The sequence below is a fragment of the Caretta caretta genome, chromosome 1, assembly GCF_965140235.1.
Source record: "Caretta caretta isolate rCarCar2 chromosome 1, rCarCar1.hap1, whole genome shotgun sequence".
Lineage (NCBI taxonomy): Eukaryota > Metazoa > Chordata > Testudines > Cheloniidae > Caretta > Caretta caretta.
This window is the reverse complement of record NC_134206.1, coordinates 160,959,935-160,985,176: the sequence shown is the minus strand read 5'-3', so window position 1 is coordinate 160,985,176 and position 25,242 is coordinate 160,959,935. Positions and strand designations below refer to the sequence as shown.

The following is a 25,242-nucleotide window of genomic DNA, read 5'->3' as shown; positions in this document are numbered from 1 at the left end:
GAAAACATCCCTTATATCAAAAGACTCAAGGAGCTCTATCTAGCTAGCTTATGAAAGAGAAGGTTAAGGGGTGAGTTGATCAGAGTCTACCTTCATGGGGAATAGAAACTTGATAACAGAGGGCTCTTCAATGTAGCAGACAAAGATGCCATGAGATCCAATGGCTGGCAGTTGAAGCTAGACAAATTCAGACGAAGAACAAGGTGCACTTTTTTCATGAGGATAATTTACTATTGGAACAATTTACCAAGGGCTGTGTTAGATTCTCCATCACTGGCAATTTTAAAATCAAGGTAAGATGTCTTTCTAACATATAAGCTCTAGTTATGCTCTAACAGGACCTAAATATCTATGAATCTATGAATGCAGGGAAGGTCTGTGGATTGTGTTATACAGCAGGTCAAAGTAGATGATCACAGTGGTGCCTTCTGGTTTTATAATCTATGAAAACTCAAATTAATGATCAGAGTAAAATTACTCTGGGCACGCATAGTGATAATGCTTTTCACTCAATGATCTCAAAGCACTGTCCTACAATCATTAAAGGACTGAGTCTCACAATATCTCTGAGAAGTAGGTAAGTATCAGTGTCACCGTTTTTATGATGCGGAAAACTGAGGCACAGAGAGGCGAAGTGTGACATGACTAATGTCACATAGGAAACCTACTGAAGAGCAGGAAACTGAATCCAGGTCACCTGACGCCCTGTGCTATGCTTTATATACAAGATCATTCCTCCTCTGTGACCCACACATCTGCACAGTTCTAAGGGCCCTGCATCAACACACACAGTACAGGAAGGCAGGAAGCAACCTGAAGAAGAGGAGGGTGGATACTAATATTGGGAGGAAGATGAACAGGATTTTCCACATGTTATGCTGCAAAACCTAGGGCTGGCCCTAGTTTTAATCATCAAGATCACATGTTTTGTGAAATATCTATGTCTAATTTTCTTTCATGCAGTACTTGGAAATAAACTCATTTTAAGGATTACAAATATTTTTCTTATTATGTAGTGCAGGCTGTGTAAAGCTTTTAGAAAAATAATTTCAGTAAGCCTTGTCATGTACTATTCTCCACGCTTCACAAATATAGCCAAGTCATGAGGCACACAGGGCAGGGTGCAGAGATGGTATTCTGCCCGCACTGCAATTAGTGGTGATGGAGTGATCAGTGCATTCATCAGAAGAAGCAATGAAATTGCATTAATTCATAGCTTTAATACCTATGTCAAGTGCAGACACTGATGTATGAATAGGGTAGTGATTAGAGAAAGGGACAGCTCAACAACAAAGAAAACGAGACATAATAGGAGAGCAGAGTTAAACAGACAGTATAAAACTTTTTCCATTTGAAGTAAACAATGAAGTATGCTATTATGATACTTCTCCTGCTATACTACAGTACATTCTACAATATCATTAATGTCCATCCCAATAAGCAATATGCAATCACATCTTTTGCAAAACATATATGAGCAAGTCAGAGAATTTATGGGTGTGTTTTTCTAGCTCATTGATATCTGGCTACTGCATCAGAATTATCCTAGATGCGTGGTTCATGTTTTCTTGAAGAGTGGATTTCTCTCTCCCCCAAAGAACAACCAATATGATTTTTCAAAGAAACTGTAACTAGGGGATGCGGAAATCCTTTTAAAAAAATAAACAAATGGAACACATGATTTTCCCCCCAGATAAAATAATCACTTTGCTTATGGAGATGAGAGACTGATTTTTCAAAAAGTTATTTCTTTACAATGTTCATTTCTGTTAAAAAAAAAAGAAAAGAAAAGAAAAGAAAAGAAAAGAAAAGATTTTTTTTAAAAACAAGTCACCTGTATTACTACAGATACTAACTTAATATCACAGGAAAATGACACTTTATGTAGAAAAATATCTTTGGTAAACCACACAAAGTCTCACAAACTTTTCTCTTCACAGTCCCATTTATACATTAATGCTAGGTGACTATGAGCATGTGGGAATAAATGCCAGATGTCCTCTCTTACCTCTGAGTCTCTTCAGTCTCTGCTCCCTCCTCCTCCTTCGTACAATCAGCAGAAGCACAAAAAGCAGCAAGACCCCCACCAAGATACAGGAAATGGTCACCAGCATCTTTAGCCCTTCGTTGGTTGCCAGACCTTCCTCACTTTGGACAACTGATTTAATGAGTGGAGGGATTGTACCTGGAAACAGTTTCATGACATTAGATGCCTATTAATGAAGAGAAAAGGTTGAGTTTTCATAGAAACTGTACTCTATCTTCCAAGGGCATACAAGCCATTTAGAGGCTTTTGTCATGTCCAACACGGTATTACCTTTACACATGACATATTTAACCATTACAGAGAAATTTCAGATCTAAAGTCTAACCTATTTGTTTCATTGTTTACTATGGGAAATTAGTATTTGTGTAACAGATTTACATCATTTATAAGATATTCCTTTAAAAAGTAATGTACATTCACTGCTATGTATATCTAATGGGCCCTTTAAACAGAAACATTCTTGCATCAGGTGTCTAAGTGGGCAGCACTGCATTGATCTTGAATTCAGAGAACCTACCTGCTGCTAATTCTGGAGCTGATAAAGACTTTCAGAGGGTTAGCTCATGAGAAAAATAGGACAACAAGGATATGAGGAAACCATGAGATTTTAAAAGTGGAGTAGAGGAAGTAGTTTATAAAGCAAAGCCATTCTAAGAGTCAGGCAACTTGCTCTTTTCATTTTGGGATGCATTTGCATTTTCAGCACCATTCCCTGACGTATGGCATGTAATACTTCACTCTTTGTTTTCCTTTTCAGGGATATGAGCAGCATGCAGCCCTTTCTAAAGAAAGCTGTTTAATCGTGAGAGGGTTCTCATTCACTTCCTGATTACTATTAACCTGCCATGTGCACCCACAAGTGGGGCTATAAAATGTAGATTTGTGTGGAATATGAGTGGAAATATGTAAGTATTGTGAACTCTGATGACTGCAGATGGAAACTATTTAATTTTAACCAGCTACTGAAGCATAAAACTGGCTATATGCTTGCTGAATGGATAGGAGGTTAGGATTAAAAAATAGGTACATTCTCTTTTACATTTTAACTGCTGTATTGTGGGATCTCTCTCATTATGTAGCGTTCAAAATCATACAAGTATTATGATGTGATGCAATGTAAGTGCCAATAATTACAGATCAAATGTAAAGATCTACACCCTTTTTGCAGAATAGCTACTTATTTTGTACATAATAAGCACAGCGATACCCTGTAAGCACAGGCTGTGGCAACATCCAAGGTTATCTCAGATACTTCAGCACATTTATTTTCATACAGTAGCATTTTTCATACACATTGTGTATGGTTTTTTTCCCCTTTACTGAGCTACAGTGTTCATATTATACCAAAAATAATGTGGTTTAATAGGAAACCAAGAATAACAACAGCTTTATAGAGTAAAGCATGAAAACACATTTAAACAGAAAAAACAGAAATGGTTAGCTAAGGGAACGACAGAGAGAATGAACAGATAAAGATATGGAAAGAACTGCAAACTAATGAAGGGCAAACTAGTCTCTGCAATGTAATCATCCCAAATTCTCCTGAATACTAATGACTAAAATTTGCCTTCAGTTACGGTTATACAAACCCTTTGGCTGAGAAGAGAGTTAGGCTCAGTAGTATCTAAAAACATGTCTTTCGAGATGCTATATTTTGACTTAAGTGATATTAAAATAATGCCCTAACTTTAAATTAAAACCTCATTTTTTAGGTAAATACAATAAATGTTCTATAGCTATTCTAAATAAAGTGCAAACCTGGTACACTATAGATGAGCACTGTTAGTTTAATACAATATGTACTACAAGTTTAATAGAATTATATATGCTTCACACAATCACTGTATGATGTTTAGCGTGTGTAATTAGAGCTGAGCAAGAAACAAAATTTCCATCTCATGGCAATTTCTGATATTTCAACCTTTTTTTTTTCATCCCGAATTGCCATTAAAAGTTAAAATATCAAAACTTTTCAAAGAACAAAAAGTTATAAATATTTCCATTTGCAAATGTTTTGTTTTGGATCAGTTCAACATTCATCTGCATCTGCCCGAGCTACTGTGGTGCCTCACAGGAGTTGTAGTTCGGGTGCCTCATGATCCCATTTACCCCTGTGGGCCAGCCTCCCCAGCCAGACCACATATCCCATGATACACTCTGGACCTGGTACTCCAGAGTGTCTTTCTGCATTCCAGCTTTTGTGGGCCTACTCATCTAGCTTTTGTGGGCCTAGTCAACTAGTGTAGTTTAGAGCTGCTACTGAACTGTTTTAATTTATTCCAGGATTAGAATTGAACCAGCCTCAGAATTAGGGATCCAAAACTGGCTTCTTTGTATTCCCCATGCCACAGCTATGCCCAGTGGATACTTACAGCTAAGAATCCAAACCTAAGTATTTTGGTTTGAATGTAACTGAAACTCAAGCAAAAATAGAGGGGACACAAAATTCTGCAAACTGAAACCACTGGGGAAGGTTAGCTGAAATGTTTGGGAACTGAAATCAAAGAATTTCACAGAGCTCTAGTATCAAGGCTCTAGCCTTTCAGACTAACTGGCTGTACAGAGCTTTACATTTTAGGGCATTTCATCTAACACCTATTAGCAGTTCCAAACTAAATGCAAACCAAACAACTGAAAGGATCTGCAATTCAGAACTTTCTGCTAAATTTCTGAAGGATTTACCCAAATTCTACAATTGCTAACAAGCACTCACGTGTAGCACTTTACATCTTAAAACCCCAGTACAATAGTTCTTAAAACAACTTACAGTACATAAATTCAGAAGTATTATTATTTCCTTTCTACCGGGTAGGGAAACTGAAACAAAGATTGGTTAAATGACTTGCCCGAGGTCACACAATGAGACAAAAAGGTCAGGATTAGCACTCATGAGTAGAACTGGTTGGAACTTTTACATCTGAATGATTTTCTAATGGAAAATTCATCTTCTGCAAAATCAAAATGTTCCTCAGGAATATTTAAATTTTGCCAGAATATTTTGAGTTTCCATAGAAAAATCGTCTCCAGCTCTATAGCTCCCCCATATCTTGGCAGCCCACCAGAGAGCAGCTAGGGAGCCAGAGAACATGGGGAGTACATTTCATTTTGGCAACACTGAAACATCCCTGCTGTAGGAATGTTTTGGTGTTTCTACAACAAATTTCAGAATTTCATGGTTTTTGTCTCAATTTGGTATGAAAAAAATCCTTTCATGTAAATAAAATTCTGTTTCCCATCCAGCTCTACAAACTCTTCTGATTCCCAGTCATGTGCTCATTTTTCTAGATCATACTCTCTTTCTCTAAGTCTGACTGTAGCCGCTTTGGCTGTAGATCTTCACTACCAAAGCATTGTTATCAAACAGGATAATCAGTGTCAGAAATGTCTGCTGCTCTTTGTGAGATTTTCCAGCTGACCAGAAGCACTGCCCCATTGAAATATAAATACTTTTACAGTTTTATTGTCTTCTTATTGCAGATTCTATATCGCCACACATAAAGTTAAATGGCACTTAGGTAACGTTATGTGAAATTAAATTATTTACCATCTACCAACCAAAAAGCATGTGAGCTGCCTTTTGAAAAGAGGTTTTCAGATGAATGTAGTGACTAAATGCTCTAGTTCTTTTATTATACATTCTGGTCTGCGCCTTTCACAACATCCCAACTTAATGTGCAGCTTAAAACAGCAGATCCAGCCATGCAGTAATTATTGTGCTTGGCTTTTTTAAATGGCAGGAAAAGGCAGAAAAACTGTGTGTGAAAGGATCGAGAAGGAGGAGACAGAAGGGCCTAAGTAAAACACTAAGAAGCCAGCTGATGGTAGTTGAGTTATAGACAGCACTGACTGTATAACACAGTAAGGAAAACTCCTGCACCAAAATAACTTACTGCACTCAAAAAAGGCTAGTTTTAGCTATTAGTCCAGCACTCCGAGTTGCTCGGTGTTAGGTTATTTAGTGGGGTTGGAGTTTTGTCACAAAGAAACTCTGGGGAATGACACTGCAGCCAATCACATTCTTTCTGGTGATGGTTGCAGGAACCAGTCATAAAAAAAAGATCAGAATGACTGCTGGATGGAAGAGAAACATTAGATATTACACAAAAACTGTATCTAAACCAGTGGTTCTCAACTTATTTATCACTGTGGAACATATATGTGGCCCACAGTCTGTTACCTGGCCACAGGGGCTGGGTGACAGGGCAACGGCAGCCCGGACTCTGACTGCGTGGGGCCAGCTGGCTGCCCGATCCCAGACACCCAGAGCTTGTGGGGCCAGGCAGCTGCCCCACCTCGACCCCAAACCCGCAGAGCTTGTGGGGCTGGGCGGCTGCCCCACCCCGACACTGGACCCCTGGAGCTTGTGGGGCCAGGCGGCAGCGGGTTGAGAACCACTGATCTAAACCAAATACATAAAATGGATACACTTACTGCCATCATAGTTGAGTGTGGCAAATTTGGCCTGTTTCTCTGCACAGCCTGCACTGTTGCACACTCTCATTTGCAGTTCATACCAAGTTGCTTCCTGGAGGTCATACAGTATGTAGGACTTAGAAAGTGATGTCCGCTGAGCTGTTGTCCATACTGTGGTCCGAAATGGCCGGTACTCCAGAGTAAAGGAGGTGATTGGACAACCGCCATCATTCCAGCCAATAAGATTCAATCGCACTCGAGTGGTGTTAATACTGGCAAAGAGTTCTTGTTCTTTGGAAAACTGTGGCTCTAAGAGAAAGTATATTTTAAGTGAAATACTTAAAATAAATAAAAATAAATAAGGAATAATTGATAGGAGGGTCCTGCCTTTGTCATAAATCATTCTCAAAGTGTCCACTAGACAGCAAATTTTTCTCCCCATTTTAAAATGTTTTTTTTCCAGAGACCCAGATTTTTAAACCCAGAAACAGTGTGTATGCATTTCTGTGTGGACCAGACTTGCACAAATCAGTTTGCACTTTTGCACAAGTCAGTTTGAAAATCTACAACCAACATTTCAGAATGTTATTCACTGCTGCCCAAACAAAAAACAAATATATAGAAAACTAAGTTTCATAGAAAGGCAGGTATACTTGGGGGAAAAAGTTAACATTAGTGAATTGCCATTTAGGGCTATATTCTCCCTTTGAAGTAGAACTGATCAAAATTTTTCAGCCGCACATTTTGGGGTATAGGGGGTTTTGTCAAAATCAAAATATTTTGTTGGAAAATGTTAATTTTGACATAATTTTCTGTTTTTGTGATGGGAAATCTCAAAGCAAAGGCATCAAAATGTTGACATTTTGAAATGAAACACTGTTTTGTTCAAAAATGTCCACATTTTTTTGTTTTGAAGTTTCTGAATCTAAACTTTTCATTCCTGAAAAGCAGCTGATATTTTGACTTTTCATCCCATTTCAAGATCAAAACAAATGTCAAAAATACTGGAATTTCCCATGCTATGGAAATTCTGATTTCTGACTAGCTCTACCTTGAAACATATGGGCAAGTCCCATTAACGGTAGAGGGAACAGACAGTATATTTTCAAATTAACTAAAAAGGACAAAAAAGGACAGCTATGCTAAAAACTTCAGATTCAGAGGTAAAATTTGCCAAATCATTTTGGGATATTATTACCAGTTAAATCAAGAAAAAGAAGCAGTTAAGGTGCACATAACGGCTTGTACTGCTAACCTCTTCTGCATGATAAAGACATAGCTGAAAATGTTTTCAAAGAGACAAAGTAGCTGAGGTAATTTACCCCTTCTGCTTAACAATCTATCCCAACCTATATTTAGTTCAGAAACTCTGCTTCCTTTCCCAGACACCTTCCAGCAACAGAAGTTGGTGCAATAAAAGATATGACTTCACCCATCTTGTTTCTCTCATGCCCAGGGACCAACATGCTTACAACAACAATGCAAACCATGTGTTGAAAAGCAATAACAAAATACTCAAAGCAATTAAAATTGGAACATCTGTGCTTCTCTTTCTAACCATAACAACAGAATTACTTCTATAGCAGGATGGGAGAGCTCACACTCATTAACTGTCTGAGTAAACAGGACAGCAATTCAGTACCTTTTCCAAGTGTTTTGGCCTCTATGATCTCGCTGATGCGTCCTGGTCCCACTCCATTCTGAGCAGTTAGTGTGAACTTGTACCAGGTACCACATTTCAAGGTCTCTAAACGGTAGGACCGTTCACTAGGGCTAATGGGAAAACTACCCCACTGCTCACTATTATCTTCAGAGTACTGCAGTATGTAACCTGCAAGAAAAGCAAAGACAATGATAAACCAGCAACCTAACTTCTTTAGCAGATATGAATCACAAATTCTGCTGAATATGACAAGATGTTATGAGGACTTTTATATATTTGGAAACCGTTTAGCACAGAAAGATATTGAACTTGCTTCTTACTGGATTAGTTCCAATAGATTCTGTGTAATATAAATATACATATTACTTGCGTACGTGACTTCCTCGACCTCCATGACAGACATGGAGCCCTAATCATTATTATTTGCCAGGCCTATAAAGAGATGATAATTTAGTAAGAAGTTGCAGTTAACCTGAATTCTATTACCTCGGATAGAACTACCGCCATTGTCTCCAGGTATCCAGGAAAGAGTGATAGAAGAGGATGTGGTTTTGGACACAGTAAGTCTTGGCTGGTCTGGGGGCACTGGATGGGAAGGAGTTAAAAATAGAAAATAGATTTAAATGATTATGCATAGCTTTAAACCATTCTAACAGTCATTTATCAAATAACTGTTTTGTGTGGCAAAAATGCAAATTATCAACAAAAATGATTAGGGGTCTGGAACACATGAGTTATGAGGAGAGGCTGAGGGAGCTGGGATTGTTTAGCCTGCAGAAGAGAAGAAAGAGGGGGGATTTGATAGCTGCTTTCAACTACCTGAAAGGGGGTTCCAAAGAGGATGGCTCTAGACTGTTCTCAATGGTAGCAGATGACAGAACGAGGAGTAATGGTCTCAAGTTGCAGTGGGGGAGGTTTAGATTGGATATTAGGAAAAACTTTTTCACTAAGAGGGTGGTGAAACACTGGAATGCGTTACCTAGGGAGGTGGTAGAATCTCCTTCCTCAGAGGTTTTTAAGGTCAGGCTTGACAAAGCCCTGGCTGGGATGATTTAATTGGGAATTGGTCCTGCTTCGAGCAGGGGGTTGGACTAGATGACCTTCTGGGGTCCCTTCCAACCCTGATATTCTATGATTCTATGATTTCTGTCAAAGTGTCTGTATAATTGACATCCTCAGTTAGGAGCGAGCAGACAAGGTCTCATTTTTTATATTTACATTTCTATACAATTTTATCTTTCATTTTCCCCCACTTTTTCTCTGAACATCTGTATTTCTCAGCACTGCTATCCTGCAGGATCTCCTTCCAAATGACCAGGAACACACTTGGCCTCTCATAATTACTTTCTATTAATTTTCACACCTGTTTTAAGCACAATGGCTGCATGTTTAGCTGATGGAAAGTGCAGCCCGTTTGCAACTAAATGGCACACGCAGGGATGCGTTTGCACCAAATAGTGGTAATTACATGAGCAAAAGTGGATACATACAAATTTTTTTGTTCAGCTCTGTGTGCTGAAAATTTAGCTGTGTGCGTTAAATGGCACAGGAATGGAGTATCTCTGCCATAAGGAAATCCAGCTTTCTATGTGCAAAAGCAGCTTTTGCAAAGCCACAGCTCCTCCAGATGTTTTTCTTCCACTCATGATGCCCATCTACATGGAGGAGATGAAGCACTACCAACAAGAGATGGGTAAACCTGGAGACATTTTGGTTCTGTTGCTGTGCATAGAGTCTATCAGACCCAAAATTTTGCCTGGGCATAAAGGATGGATTCCCAGAGCACACTGTGTCTTGGGCTGATTGTGGGAAAGTGACCATCCCTCCCTCTTTTTCCCTGTGACAAAATATCATGATTCCATCACGTGAGCTCATCTTGCAATATTCTGGTTCATTTTGGAAGACTCGTACATGGCTTTGGTTTCCAACTGAACTATTTATCTAGTCCTATTATGCCAACTGACGATTCCTGAATGGGGGGACAGAAAATGCAGTGCATGTTGTGGACTCCTCAAAGATGAACATTTGCCAAGCTAATGCTGTTTGTTAAAAAAAATTAACAAGTAGTGATAGGTGAAATTCCAAAGAGTTGATTCAGTTTGGATCAGAGGCCTAAAGTCTGAAAATTTATTTAAACTTTATCGGAACCTCTTGGGTTTGCAATTTTGAACTAGACATTTGATGAGAAAAAGCTCTCGTATGATTTCTGGGACTGCCTGGTTAGACTCAGGCCAGAAATATGGCAAGGAAAATTGTTGTGGTATTTAGTCACTTCACTTCCCCTTCTGCTCCTAGTTTGAACCAGGAGAGTCAGAGGTTCAAGATTATTATAGATTAATATTTTTTAAAAAGTTATATAAACTTTACAATCACAACACAGATTCAGTTCAAGTCGAGGTTTTGTCTGAGAGTTTGGATTTGTTTTCTCTCTACTCAACCAGGCTTATCCATCCTTACTTTCAGGTACTGATGAGTAGATAAAAATCTTTCTGCCATTTGCCCTTTCCTGAGGGAATCCCTGCCCTTATCATTTCCACAACTAGCATGTTCCTCCTAAGAATTCTATGATGTAGTCCATATTGTAAGAAACACCGTGGACTTCTCTAGGATTGGAAACTGATCAGAGCTGATCAGGAACATTTTTTATTAATTTTTTTTTATTAAAAAATGCCAATATGTCAAAAACAAAACTGTCCGAGAAAGAGATACGTTTAATGAATCTCCTGGCCTTGAAAATTTTTTGGACAAAAATTTTGAAATTGTCAAAATCTTTTGTTTCCACATTTTCAAAATGAAAAATTCAGTTTGCCATCACTTTTTGCTTAGAAACCTAAGCCAATTTGAGTGAAAAAGCAGTACAAAGAAAAAAAAATGTCAAAATCAAACATTTTGAAATGATCAAAATGAAATGTTTCACTTAACCTGAACTGATTTTTTTTTTTTTTTTTTTGGTTTGTGAAAATTTTGTCTTGATTCAGAATAAGGAAATATTTTCACACTCTTGAAAATATTCCGAGGATTGGAAAACTGTTTCCCACTCAGCTCTGTCAGAGACACCCCGCCCAAAAATACTTGGAGGGAGCAGAATCTTAATATAGGTTCCATCTCTTCTTTCACCATAGATAGTCAAAGTGAGAAAGGTTTCAGAGTAACAGCCGTGTTAGTCTGTATTCGCAAAAAGAAAAGGAGTACTTGTGGCACCTTAGAGACTAACCAATTTATTTGAGCATAAGCTTTCGTAAGCTACAGCTCACTTCATCGGATGCATACCATGGAAAGTGTAGAAGATCTTTTTATATACACACAAAGCATGAAAAAATACCTCCCCTCCCGCTGCTAATAGCTTATCTAAAGTGACCACTCTCCTTACAATGTGTATGATAATCAAGGTGGGCCATTTCCAGCACAAATCCAGGGTTTAACAAGAACGTCTGAGGACGGGGGGGGGGGAGGTAGGAAAAAACAAGGGGAAATAGGTTACCTTCTATAATGACTTAGCCACTCCCAGTCTCTATTCAAGCCGAAGTTAATTGTATCAAATTTGCAAATGAATTCCAATTCAACAGTTTCTCGCTGGAGTCTGGATTTGAAGTTTTTTTGTTGTAATATCACAACTTTCATGTCTGTAATCGCGTGACCAGAGAGATTGAAGTGTTCTCCAACTGGTTTATGAATGTTACAATTCTTATGACATCTGATTTGTGTCCATTTATTCTTTTACGTAGAGACTGTCCAGTTTGACCAATGTACATGGCAGAGGGGCATTGCTGGCACATGATGGCATTTATCACATTGGTGGATGTGCAGGTGAACGAGCCTCTGATAGTGTGGCTGATGTTATTAGGCCCTGTGATGGTGTCCCCTGAATAGATATGTGGGCACAGTTGGCAACGGGCTTTGTTGCAAGGATAGGTTCCTGGGTTAGTGATTCTGTTGTGTGGTATGTGGTTGTTGGTGAGTATTTGCTTCAGGTTGGGGGGCTGTCTGAAGGCAAGGACTGGCCTGTCTCCCAGGATTTGTGAGAGTGTTGGGTCATCCTTCAGGACAGGTTGTAGATCCTTAATAATGCGTTGGAGGGGTTTTAGTTGGGGGCTGAAGGTGACGTCTAGTGGCGTTCTGTTATTTTTTTTGTTAGGCCTGTCCTGTAGTAGGAGACTTCTGGGAAGTGAGAAAGAAACTAGAGGCTGAAGGTTGTGAAATTGAACACTATGGGTGAAATCCAGACTCCACTAAAATCAATGGCAAAACTCCGATTGACTTCAATGAAGCCAGAATTTCATCCTCTAGGTCAGATTCACAAGCATGCTTCAGCTACTAAGTGCTGTTCTATTGACACAAAGCAGCTCTAAATACAGCTGGATTTATGGACTCTTTGTGCTCCCCAGAACAAAGCAGCTGGAGTAATCACCTGCTGAAATTCCCATTTAAGTCACAGGACAGCAATCTGATCAATGCTGATGTGAAGCAAGATCACCAATTTCACCTCGTTTATAGGGGGGCTGATCTTAGTTACTTAACTCGCTAAGTACAGGATGAGTACTGGAGAAAAAATAAACTCTATATGCCAGGGAAGATTAGTTACATCAGATGTACTTTACCATTGCTCCCTTATTCCCTTTGCTTTGGTACATTCCACTGAGAGTTACTGAACATACTACACACTAAAAGATTGAACATAAAATTTTTTATCACAGTTCTCCACCTAAAATCCCACAAATTAAATGCCAATCTCCCTTTATTCCAAGGAATTAATAGTGATTTGCTTTTAGTTACTGCAGTTTAATAACTTCGAGATTAAACAATTATGAAAGCATGTACTAGAGTACAAGAAACAAGGCTCCACCTTAATATTATTTCTGTCCCATTTCCCTATTGTGATCATGTTTCAGACATTACAAAAAAGCATCCCTACTCCTTTGTTGGATTTTAGGTGAGTTAATCCACTCACTGATATTTGTTTCAAGGCTTAATAGATAGGGATACCTACACTGCCACAGAGACCACCTCTCTCTTTGTGTTCTAAATTGCTGGGCTGCTTGAACTGACAATTTTTAGGATCGTCTATCTGGGGACTGGGAATGGAGTGTTTTCCAAAGAGTGTTCCATGTGCTCAATTCAGTAATATATTTCCCGTGTCTGATATGTTTTTGACAATTAAGGCACATTGCAAGGATTATTTGCTCAAGCTTTGCACTGAGGGGGAAAGAGGAGGAGAGTCTTGTGAGCTGAGGGATCTTTGTGTGTGTGTGTGTGTGTGCGCACATGAACATTGTGTGCTTTTGTTGACATCAGTGTTATATGTATTTTCACATTGTTTGTGCACCTAGCAATACCATGTTGGGTGACTGTATACATTTAAAAAATATTCTAGCAGGTACCTGGTAATACCTGCTAAGTAAGATTATAATAGGGGAAAATATTAATACCCCCTCCTATAGTCACCATAGCTTTCTGTACATTTCTCCTTTCATACTGAAGTTTTCCATGGTAGGTCTCAGTCCAGCAAAATTTGATTTGGGAAGTTTAAACAAAATGCCTTCAGCTATTGCTAAATTTTGTAACCTTAAAATGACATACTTATATATACACATAACAACAGTAAAAGCATAGGATGCTATTTTCCTTGTGTAGAAACTCAAAACCAATTGAAAGTGAACACTTTGGACCTGATTCTGCAAATGCTTATCCACATGCTTAATTTTAAGTACATAAGTCCCAAGGAAGTCAATGACTTTATCATATTAATTTTTAGCTTGAAAGATGTATACCATAAAATACATAGGATGATAAACTGCGAAGCAGCCAAGTCACTGTTACTAGGAGAACCTTTCTTATGATTTCTCATGTCTTGTTTTTTGAATATTCAACTTCGCAAAAATATTATTTGTACACAGACATGCAAGCAGACACACACACTGAAATATATATTACATACACTCTCACACATTAACTAACAGCCATGATAAGACTGTAAAAACAATTATGTAAAAGGTCCAATTGGCTTACCTTGTACTTGCAAATTCAAAACAATTTCATCTGATCCCCAGTTGTTACTGGCCACACAGCTGTAATATCCAGAATCCTCTGCTTTCACAGTACGGATAACAAAGCTGCCATTGCTAAAGATGCTTCTTCGCCCATCAATCATCACTAGACTGGGTGTCCCGTTACTACCTCACAGGAAACAAAATGCATACATTAAAGAAGTTACAATCGGATTAAAATAAACAAAAGAAAAAACAGGACCCTCTTTAGTTAAAGCAGCACTGGAAGCATGCTGCTGGAAAATGCCAGTGGTCAGTATTTGGACAGGTGGGAATCCTAGCTATGATTTGAATAATAAAGCAGAGGGCTCCCTCCTTAATTATCTGCCACTTCAAAAAGTACAACCAACTCGGGGCATAATGTAACTCAAAGTTGTACAATGCATCATAATCACTAGTATGGGACATGGATTTCTCTCTCTCACTGCTGATCCAATATTTGGATCAAATTATTGCCCATGCAGTTACAAGCATGGCTCTCCAACGTGACCAGTATGTTTAGAAAAGAGGAAAATGGGTCTCGTGTTCTATACTCATGAATGTTTTCTTTTTAGAAAATTACTGTTGTTGGCATTTACCATGGATTTTGATTCACATTAGCAACACAATGACCACTGACACTACAGTTATATTCCCTGAGCCTGATATCTAAACAGCAATTAAAACTATATTTAAAGTATTTAATATTTATCTTCCCCCACATTTTCAGTACTTTCTAACCTTTAAAGTCAACAAGTTTTAGTCCGTCGGACATTCTGAACTTCCCTTCTGCAGCTGTAATCAGTCTCCACACAGTGAAGCAAGAGTAAATTCCTCCTGACACACTCATGCAGTATCATGCACAATCTTGCCCATGATTTTAAGCTAAAGTGTCTTATTCAAGCTACACATATAGTTGCTGGTTACCTATCCTTCATCCATTTGACTGTAGGAGATGGGTCACCAACGGCTTTGCAAGGAAGGATGATATCCTTCATCCATGGGGTTGTTACTGTGCCACTGAATGTCAGAATTCTGGCTGGAGCTGAACAATAAGAAGAGGAAGACTGAAACAGAGGAGCACTTTTTCATGCGTTCTTCGGAGTAAAAACACACATATGCAAAATTAAATATTTAAAGGAAAAGCCAACTTGCTCCAAGCTCTGTTTCAATGAAATTAATTATTTTTGACCCACATTATCAGCTATTTATTTGAACACAAATAATGCATTTTTAATATCTGGAGGAAAGAAGACTGGGGATGGAAGAGCCTTGAAGTAGAATAAATCCCAAAAGCTTTTAATCACTGAGCCCTCTTTACTTTCCTAGTACTTTATGAAAACTTAATCTTTTGTATATTTATTGGTAGAAGTTAAGATGAAATGTCATCTCAAAGGGATTCCCCTCTTCGAATGATCTTCTAGTCCACATTTTCTAGTAGTCATATCTACAACATGTCAGATTCTTAAAGACTCTAGTTACTGAAGAACAGTATGTCAGTATCCTATGATATCTCCTAGTTTCATTTTGACTAGCAAACACAAAATCTTATTCACCTCAGTGAAGTGAAAGTTGAAAACATTCTGAATTTATCAATAGTTGTCTTGATAATCTCTTTTTTGACTAATCTATGTCTTCAATGGCCCAGATACATTCCTTCAAAAGTCAACATTGTTTTATTTCCTGCTCTTGCTATAAACAAGACTCATTTTTTACAAGTGTCAAACCACCTTAGGCTTTGCCTGTATGGTCCTATGCCCCACTGCATATTCTTTCTAAGGATATGTCTACACTACAAAATTAGGTCGAATTTATAGAAGTTGGTTTTTTAGAAATCTGTTTTATATATTCGAGTGTGTGTGTCCCCACAGAAAATGCTCTAAGTGCATTAAGTGCATTAACTCGGCGGAGTGCTTCCACAGTACCGAGGCTAGAGTCGACTTCTGGAGTGTTGCACTGTGGGTAGCTATCCCACAGTTCCCGCAGTCTCCGCTGCCCATTGGAATTCTGGGTTGAGATCCCAATGCCTGATGGGGCTAAAACATTGTCGCGGGTGGTTCCAGGTACATATCGTCAGGCCCCCGTTCCCTCCCTCCCTCCGTGAAAGCAAGGGCAGACAATCGTTTCGCGCCTTTTTTCCTGAGTTACCTGTGCAGACGCCATACCACGGCAAGCATGGAGCCCGCTCAGCTAACCGTCACCGTATGTCTCCTGGGTGCTGGCAGACGCGGTACTGCATTGCTACACAGCAGCAGCAACCCATTGCCTTGTGGTAGCAGACGGTGCAATAGGACTGGTAGCCGTCATCGTCATGTCCGAGGTGCTCCTGGTCGCCTGTGTGAGGTTGATCAGGAGTGCCTGGGCAGACATGGGCACAGGGACTAAATTTGGAGTGACTTGATCAGGTCATTCTCTTTAGTCCTGCAGTCAGTCCTATTGAACCATCTTATGGTGAGCAGGCAGGTGATACAGATTGCTAGCAGTCCTATTGCATCATCTTCTGCCGCACAGGCAAGAGATGAGGATGGCTAGCAGTCCTATTGTACCATCTTCTGCCGAGCAGCCATGAGATGTGGATGGCACGCAGTCCTTCTGCACCGTCTGCTGCCAGCCAAAGATGTAAAAGATAGATGGAGTGTATCAAAACAAGAAATAGACCAGATTTGTTTTGTACTCATTTGCAACCCCCCCCCCCAACCCCCGTCTAGGGGGCTCATTGCTCTAGGTCACACTGCAGTCACTCACAGAGAAGATGCAGCAAGGTAAATCTAGCCATGTATCAATCAGAGGCCAGACTAACCTCCTTGTTCCAATAAGAACAATAACTTAGGTGCACCATTTCTTATTGGAACCCTCCGTGAAATCCTGCCTGAAATACTCCTTGATGTAAAGCCAGCCCTTTTGTTGATTTTAACTCCCTGTAAGCCAACCCTGTAAGCCGTGTCGTCAGTCGCCCCTCCCTGTGTCAGAGCAACGGCAAACAATCGTGCATCTGAGTTGAGAGTGCTGTCCAGAGCAGTCACAATGGAGCACTCTGGGATAGTTCCCGGAGGCCAATACCGTCGAATTGTGTCCACAGTACCCCAAATTCGACCCGGCAAGGCCGATTTAAGCGCTAATTCACTTGTCAGAGGTGGAGTAAGGAAATCAATTTTAAGAGCCCTTTAAGTCGAAATAAAGGGCTTCATCGTGTGGACGGGTGCAGGTTTACATCGATTGAACGCTGCTAAATTCGACCTAAAGTCCTAGTGTAGACCAGGGCTAAGGTAATCCTGTGATCAGAGGTTTCCCAATACCTGCTCTACTTCTGTATGAGCGGCTGGGGTAGAAAGGTTCTTCTTTCTCATTTTCTAGCAGTTCATGGAATACAATAGGCTCTTTGAAGCAGTGTTGCCCATTATGTTAATGTAAAAAAGAAAACTATTACCCCAAATAAGAGATCCACTTCCTGGACACTACAGTGCTAATAAACAATGGCCACATAAACACCACCCTATACCGGAAACCTACTGACCGCTATTCCTACCTGCATGCCTCCAGCTTTCACCCTGACCACACCACACGATCCATCGTCTACAGCCAAGCTCTGCGATACAACCGCATTTGCTCCAACCCCTCAGACAGAGACAAACACCTACAAGATCTCTGTCAAGCTTTCTTACAACTACAATACCCACCTGCAGAAGTAAAGAAACAGATTGATAGAGCCAGAAGAGTTCCCAGAAGTTACCTACTACAGGACAGGCCTAACAAAGAAAATAACAGAACGCCACTAGCGGTCACCTTCAGCCCCCAACTAAAACCCCTCCAACGCATTATTAAGGATCTACAACCTATCCTAAAGGATGACCCAACACTCTCACAAGTCTTGGGAGACAGGCCAGTCCTTGCCTACAGACAGCCCCGCAACCTGAAGCAAATACTCACCAACAACCACATACCACACAACAGAACCACTAACCCAGGAACTTATCCTTGCAACAAAGCCCGTTGCCAATTGTGCCCACATATCTATTCAGGGGACACCATCACAGGGCCTAATAACATCAGCCACACTATCAGAGGCTCGTTCACCTGCACATCCACCAATGTGATATATGCCATCATGTGCCAGCAATGCCCCTCTGCCATTGGTCAAACTGGACAGTCTCTACGTAAAAGAATAAATGGACACAAATCAGATGTCAAGAATTATAACATTCATAAACCAGTCGGAGAACACTTCAATCTCTCTGGTCACGCAATCACAGACATGAAGGTCGCTATCTTAAAACAAAAAAACTTCAAATCCAGACTCCAGCGAGAAACTGCTGAATTGGAATTCATTTGCAAATTGGATACTATTAATTTAGGCTTAAATAGAGACTGGGAGTGGCTAAGTCATTATGCAAGGTAGCCTGTTTCCTCTTGTTTTTTCCTACCCCCCCCCCCCCAGATGTTCTGGTTTAACTTGGATTTAAACTTGGAGAGTGGTCAGTTTAGATGAGCTATTACCAGCAGGAGAGTGAGTTTGTGTGTGTATGGGGGTGAGGGGGATGTGAGAAAACCTTGATCTATGCAGGAAATAGCCCGACTTGATTATGTAAAGAGTTGTCACTTTGGATGGGCTAGCACCAGCAGGAGAGTGAATTTGTGTGGGGGGGTGGAGGGTGAGAAAACCTGGATTTGTGCTGGAAATGGCCCACCTGTTGATCATTTTAGATAAGCTATTACCAGCAGGACAGTGGGGTGGGAGGAGGTATTGTTTCATATTCTCTGTGTGTATATAAAGTCTGCTGCAGTTTCCACGGTAAACATCTGATGAAGTGAGCTGTAGCTCACGAAAGCTCATGCTCAAATAAATTGGTTAGTCTCTAAGGTGCCACAAGTACTCCTTTTCTTATTGTCATCTTGAAGTCCAGTGGGTATCATCACTATCCACAGCCTTGTGAGAGTTAGCAGTTTAGGCTAGATACCTACTGTACCACAGTGGGATTGTTGGTGGAACTGCCAGGGTTCATAACCTGATGTGTGATTTTCAGTTAGGTCTATATTTTCTGGCTGAGACTGGCTCAATGGGAAAAAAGAGTGCCAATGATTAAATACTATAGTGATGCATGGTATAAAAATGTCTAAAATAGACAGACAGATTTTGACAATTAGGTCAGGCTATGGATGGTTCATCTCCTCTATATGAGCATTACATTAAAATTATCCATAGTTGTGAACTCTCTGTCAAGAATTCACTTCAGATAGAGAGTAGAATGGATATTTGAGGGTAAAGATGCTATTTACTGGAACTGCTCTTTCGTGACATGTAGGGGCAGATCTTCAGCTGCACTAGTGTTGAACCCAACTCATCTGGGGGAAAATGTGGCTTTATGTGACCTCTGTGTCCCTGATCCTGGAGCCAGTCCCTGGTGCAGCTTAGAACAGCCCTTTGTCTGATCTAAGTTCCTTCAATAGTTGCAATAGTACCCAAGGGCCATTTTGGCAACTAGAAATCACCAGAAAAGAACAGATCGCTGGTCATGGGAAATGTGATCACACACATGCTAAAGTGAGCAAGGTATCCCATCTGAAAACATTCATTTGGCTGTGTAAGATGTGTCCTCAAATGCATGGCCCACAGACAATTTTAGCAATACAAGACACAATTTTTAAAGGCGCTTTCTAAATTTGTTCTTGCACCAGTTTGTGCCTATAAAACTGTTATTTGTGTACTCAAAATGAGCTGTCTGCTTTGAAAATGAGGCCTTTACGTTGTATGGGATGAATCTATGTGGGACAACGAATTTTAAAAATAAGAAAAGTGTGGTTGTCAGGAGCAAGGAAATATTTTATAAGTTGGCTCATAGAGGAAACTTCATTTTGTTCCACTTTAGCACATGCTTGCTTAAGTCATGAATTTTAAATGTCTGTGTCTGCAGCAGCAGGATGTTCAACACAAGTCAACAGTGTGTTCTCTTCACCATGCTATGAGCAAGCCCAGACTAAAACATTGTATCTGGAGAAGATGAATTTTCTTATGAATTGGAAAAGCTCAGACTGGTTTTTTGAGCTGTGGGAACTTGAGAAATAGATTTGTCATTTTTAATAGATTCCTTTTGTGCTGCATAACACAAAGCTGTTTTGTTTTTCAATATGAAATTTGCTAACTTTAAGAGGAATAGTCTCACTGCAATTAGTAGGGAGTTAGGCAAATAAATCAAAGGGTCCTGAGGGGATAGGAGTCTAACCTGAATCCACAAAAGCTAATAAATTCAGAGTTAAGATGGCAGCTCCATCTTTAACACATACTGTACCCAAGGATTTCAGCAAAATGTTACTGTAGTATTTTTGTTCCATAACACATAGGCCCTGTGGGGTCATGTTTTAGCTTTAACATAATGAATTTCCCAGGTATGACCCTTAATGTAATTATTATTCATTTTTAGTCCTTAAATCTGCTTCTAAAAGCACCATGCTGAATTTGGATTCAACTACATTTCATAGTGCATTTTTAATACTGATATTCTTCAGTCGTGCATGTTGATCAGAACTGACAGTTAATGATCCATTTTGTGCCAATTAGACAAACATGAAAACGAGAGTCAGCATCAAATGTAATTGAGATGTTTCATCTCAGTGGGTTCTTATCCTCTGCAAATAATATTTAAAGTAAAATCATACATAACAGAACAGGTCTTGAAGAGTGAAAGGAAATTACTTCTGTGGGCTGCAGTGGGACTGCTGGGATTCATGAAGAGAAAATGAAGCCATATATTATGTAATCATTTTGGACTGTGATGCCGAGATTCTTTTAATGTGCGGTAGAAGCCTCAGCTTATTAGGACATTTGCTCTGGAAAAAAAATTAATTAAAACACACACCAAAAATCAGTTATAATGATTGAGAGGAACAGCTGAAATGAAGCCTAGGTAGTAGGACTACAGTATATTACTGATAGAAAAAGAGCCAGACTGAAAATGCCCATTACTTGCTGATGCTAAACAGCACTCAACAAATACCTACTTATTCTACACGTGCGGGTACTTCATTAGCCTTGATGGGATGGTGGTTTCAGAAGCACTGTCTTGAGTAAATGATACCACCACCACAGCATGAAGAAAGTCAGTTGTCACTTGTGATGTTACAGTGTTGTTTTCTGCAGTGCCATTTTCAGGGGCATATGTTTTGGGAAAGACTAACACAAGCATGACAAGACCACACAGTAGGAAAAGGTAACTGGATAGTTAAAAAACAAGCTAACTAAAACAAACAAAACCCAAAAGTCTATCCACAGACTGACCACCTGGAGTGAAATCCTGCTCCCACTGAAGTCAATGCCACACTCTCACTTGACTTCAGTGGACCCAAGATTTCACTATTGGAGGGTTTTTTTAACTTAGTCATCCTGTCTAAGAAAATAGCAGTTAATGCAGTCACTATAATTTATCTACAAAACAGACCCAAAAATACCTTGAAGTATCAGTAAAAGCTGCAATCCACTTGTGAGCAGAGATGGCAGGAAACGAAAAGTCCTGTTCCACTGGAAATTCCAAATTTTCCTCCAAAAATAATCATTCCAAAAAAGACCAAAAAATGAAACTGCAAAATTTCGCATGGAACAGATATTCATTTCAGAAGTGTCAAGAGACTATTTCATTTTGATAGTTTCAAACTGTTTCTTAGGCTCCTTAAGCTCTCTTATACTGACTGAAAATTTCTGTTATTTTTTACTACTATTTTGGACTACTGCAAGATCCCAGACTTGGAGAAAAAAAAATGTGTTCACACAGCAGAAGTCCAGTAAAAGGCCTCACCAGGTTCCTACCAACCTTCTTGTGTAGTTCACTTACTCTCTGAAGGTAACTTCAGAAGTTACTTACTCCCTAGGTTACAAATCAGATGTAAGGTCGCTGCGGACATTTCAGTTGTGGTTATGACAGGAAACGGTTTTCAACACTTTGTGTGCTCTACAGCATGGGGGTGCGCAGAAGTAACATATAACTTCACAGAAGCGCAAACCACACACAGACGGACAGAATGCAACTCCCAGGGACCACGTTCACCGTATAAAAGAAGAAGATGATGCTACTTTTCTTACAGTTTATCATTTTTAAATTGTAAAAGGGCTCCACTTCCTCTGTACCACAAAGTGGAGCCCTGCACGGATACAAAATTTGTATCCGCATCTGATCCGCAATCTGCAAAAATGATCCACAGATCTGAAGCGGATATCTGCTGATTTGCAGGCCTCTACCACAAAGCACACCACAGCAGGTGGTCACACAGAAGTCTTCACACCAAACGAAAGACCAGTTTATACCATGTGATTGTACTGGTCACCCTGTTGTAGCAGAGACTTGATCAATGACAGTGGCTAATGAAAACAGGTGGTTGCCCATCAACATCACAGATGGCTGAGGAAGGTACTACACGTTTCACAGAAAGACAAAACAACAAATGCGAGAGAAGGGAGCTCACAGAGCAGGACATGGTAACAAATATCATCAAAGAAAGAAGGATCAGATGGCTGGGACATGTACACCATACGGAAGATGGGAGACGTGCTAAGCAAGCACTGAATTGAGCTCCAGAAGGAGGAAAGAAAAAGTGAGGAAGGCCAAAGAAGAACTGGAAGAAGACAGTGACAGGGGATACTGAATGTGTTGGTATCGCCTGGGAAGTACCACCATAACTAGCATCATAATCAATGGAGGAACTGGACTGCCCAATGTGTCAGTGGCACAGGAGGAACTAAGGTCTAAGGTAAGGCCCACTACTTTCCATACACTAGAAACTCTTTGAACGTTATTTGCTTGTATAGTAGATAGTAAAGCAACTTGGAAATCCTTACACAAACATTTCCACATAACTTAACTTCTAATAATCTTCTGAGATTATTCTAAAAAAAAATACAAAATACCTAACCTAGAAACAAACAAAATTCTCAAATTCCTTAGAAAACAATGACTAGCTTTGAAATTATAGCAGGCATATATGAGTATAAAATACTTTGATCCTCACAAGTGACCTGAGAGAGTTTGTTTTGCCCAAGCTATCAACAGCTTACTTGCAAGTCTCACATTATTTTACTGTGTTGTCAAAACACGCTGCATGCCTGCAAACTGCCTACTATCCTTATATTAGAGGACATGATATTGTATTAGTGTGATTTTTGCTTCTGTATAGAATCATAGAATCATAGAATATAAGGGTTGGAAGGGACCCCAGAAGGTCATCTAGTCCAACCCCCTGCTCGAAGCAGGACCAATTCCCAGTTAAATCATCCCAGCCAGGGCTTTGTCAAGCCTGACCTTAAAAACCTCTAAGGAAGGAGATTCTACCACCTCCCTAGGTAACGCATTCCAGTGTTTCACCACCCTCTTAGTGAAAAAGTTTTTCCTAATATCCAATCTAAACCTCCCCCATTATCTTGTAATTTCACCAGTCCTGAGCTGGCATAAAACAGCTCTGCTCTTCTCCTTTCTCCCCCAGAGGCACTTCTCACACGTTCACCTATGAACACTCTGACCCATGTCACTGTTCCTGGAGGGAACAGAACTGCAGGCACTGAAGATAAGTCAGGCCTGCTGAAGTAATCACAGGTAATCACGGGGGACTACAGCCCGGCACCTGGTCTGAGACTGGGAGACGTGTGATTCCACCCCAAGAGAGATGTGATAGCTTGAGGCCCGAGACCTGGTGGGGGTGCACTGACAACTCCCCCCCCCGCCCAATATGTCCACTGTGAGGGCACTAGCCCCCTCCACCCCCCGCAGTTCTGCCATCCTGATACACTATTGTTTTCAGCTCTTCTAGCTCAATTAAAGCTAAGACAGGTATATCTCTGATTGCCATGCAGACAGACCCTACGGTAAACTTAGAACTGAAACTTAAAAATAAACAGACCACAAGTCCAAGCTATCACAAGATCAATTACAATTAAAGTATGTTAGTAACTGGTGTTCTTAAAAGACAAACCGACAGACTATTTTACAAAGGGTAGTCTCCATACCTTTAGCCAGTGGCTCCACGGTGATAATTTCACTGCTGTTGCCTCTTCCTGCGGCAGTGACAGCCACCACCCAGACACTGTATTGTCGATGCCGACTCAAGTTGGGGATTCTGTAGGAAAATGAGTCAGGAGAGGCTTCGAACTCGCTGATTACCTGTGATGGGAGAGACAAATGTTTCCAAACTAAAATAAACAGTATCTAGAGAAAGATTGCTGAGTGGAGTAGCTCAGGTCTTTTGCCTCTGGGTGTCTGGAGTGAATGATGGTAATTGCTCCAAATAGACTGCACATGGTACTTAATAGGATAGAACTACATTTTGAAATCAGTTGATTCAGTGAATTTAGCCCTATTTTCTGTTTGCAAATTGTCTGTGCATAGATCATGATTTTTATGACTTTGTTTCTTTTAATTGGGTTGATGAATAATTTTAATTAACATATTTGACAACAGTGCTCCATGAATAGTTCTTATGAACACATTGCACAGTGGGTTGTAGTCAAATTATCCTGAGTGAATATTCACTCATTTGTCTGATTAGAAAATTGGAAGTCACTAGATATGCTTCGTGACGGGTCATCCATATCTTAAGGCATGGTTCTTATACTTTGATTGAAGGACTTAACCCAGTTTCTTACTCTGATTGGATGATCTAAACTTTATAAACTACCTCCACTCCAGGTAAATTTTGTTTAGTCACAAAATGAATTTTGTTTTCTTTGTTGATTCAAAGATTCCCTCTCTAATGCCAGGAGACTAGAGTATTAATGACACAAATTACAATTGTGTTGAGATTTTTTTTTATTACAAATAAATATTCATATAATTCAAGGTTCATTAAAACGGACAGGTTGGGTGCATGAATGCCCTTTGATATACAAATATCTCAGGGTAGTAAAGGCCAATTCCAAGTAATTGGTATTTCAAAGGAGACTTTGACCTGAAAGTGTTCACATAAATTGTCCTTCAAAAGGAAATTCAGAATAAACGGGCTGTTTCTCAGGTGTCAATCAATACCTCTGTAATCTGAACTGACAGGAAGTCTCAGCAAACTGGTGGAGCAATGCATACTCCTCTACCATTGAAATGGTATCTTCTACACTGGAAAAAATGGAT

General features: G+C 39.9%; 1 protein-coding gene across 3 annotated transcripts in view; it reads right to left on the bottom strand.

Annotated features, from left to right (window-relative positions):
* The window catches only part of DSCAM (DS cell adhesion molecule), a 645,287-nt gene that overhangs the window by 62,393 nt on the left and 557,652 nt on the right, over positions 1-25,242 (bottom strand). For 2 of the 3 annotated variants that reach the window (XM_048866302.2, XM_075132665.1), the window contains 7 exons: positions 24,129-24,282; positions 15,074-15,191; positions 14,130-14,293; positions 8,610-8,708; positions 8,103-8,291; positions 6,479-6,769; positions 2,009-2,185 (listed from right to left, as the gene is read on the bottom strand). In XM_048866302.2, coding sequence (XP_048722259.1) covers positions 2,009-2,185; positions 6,479-6,769; positions 8,103-8,291; positions 8,610-8,708; positions 14,130-14,293; positions 15,074-15,191; positions 24,129-24,282 — 1,192 coding nt within the window. The remainder of the gene's footprint in view (positions 1-2,008; positions 2,186-6,478; positions 6,770-8,102; positions 8,292-8,609; positions 8,709-14,129; positions 14,294-15,073; positions 15,192-24,128; positions 24,283-25,242) is intronic. The other variant, XM_048866321.2, reaches the window with a different exon arrangement.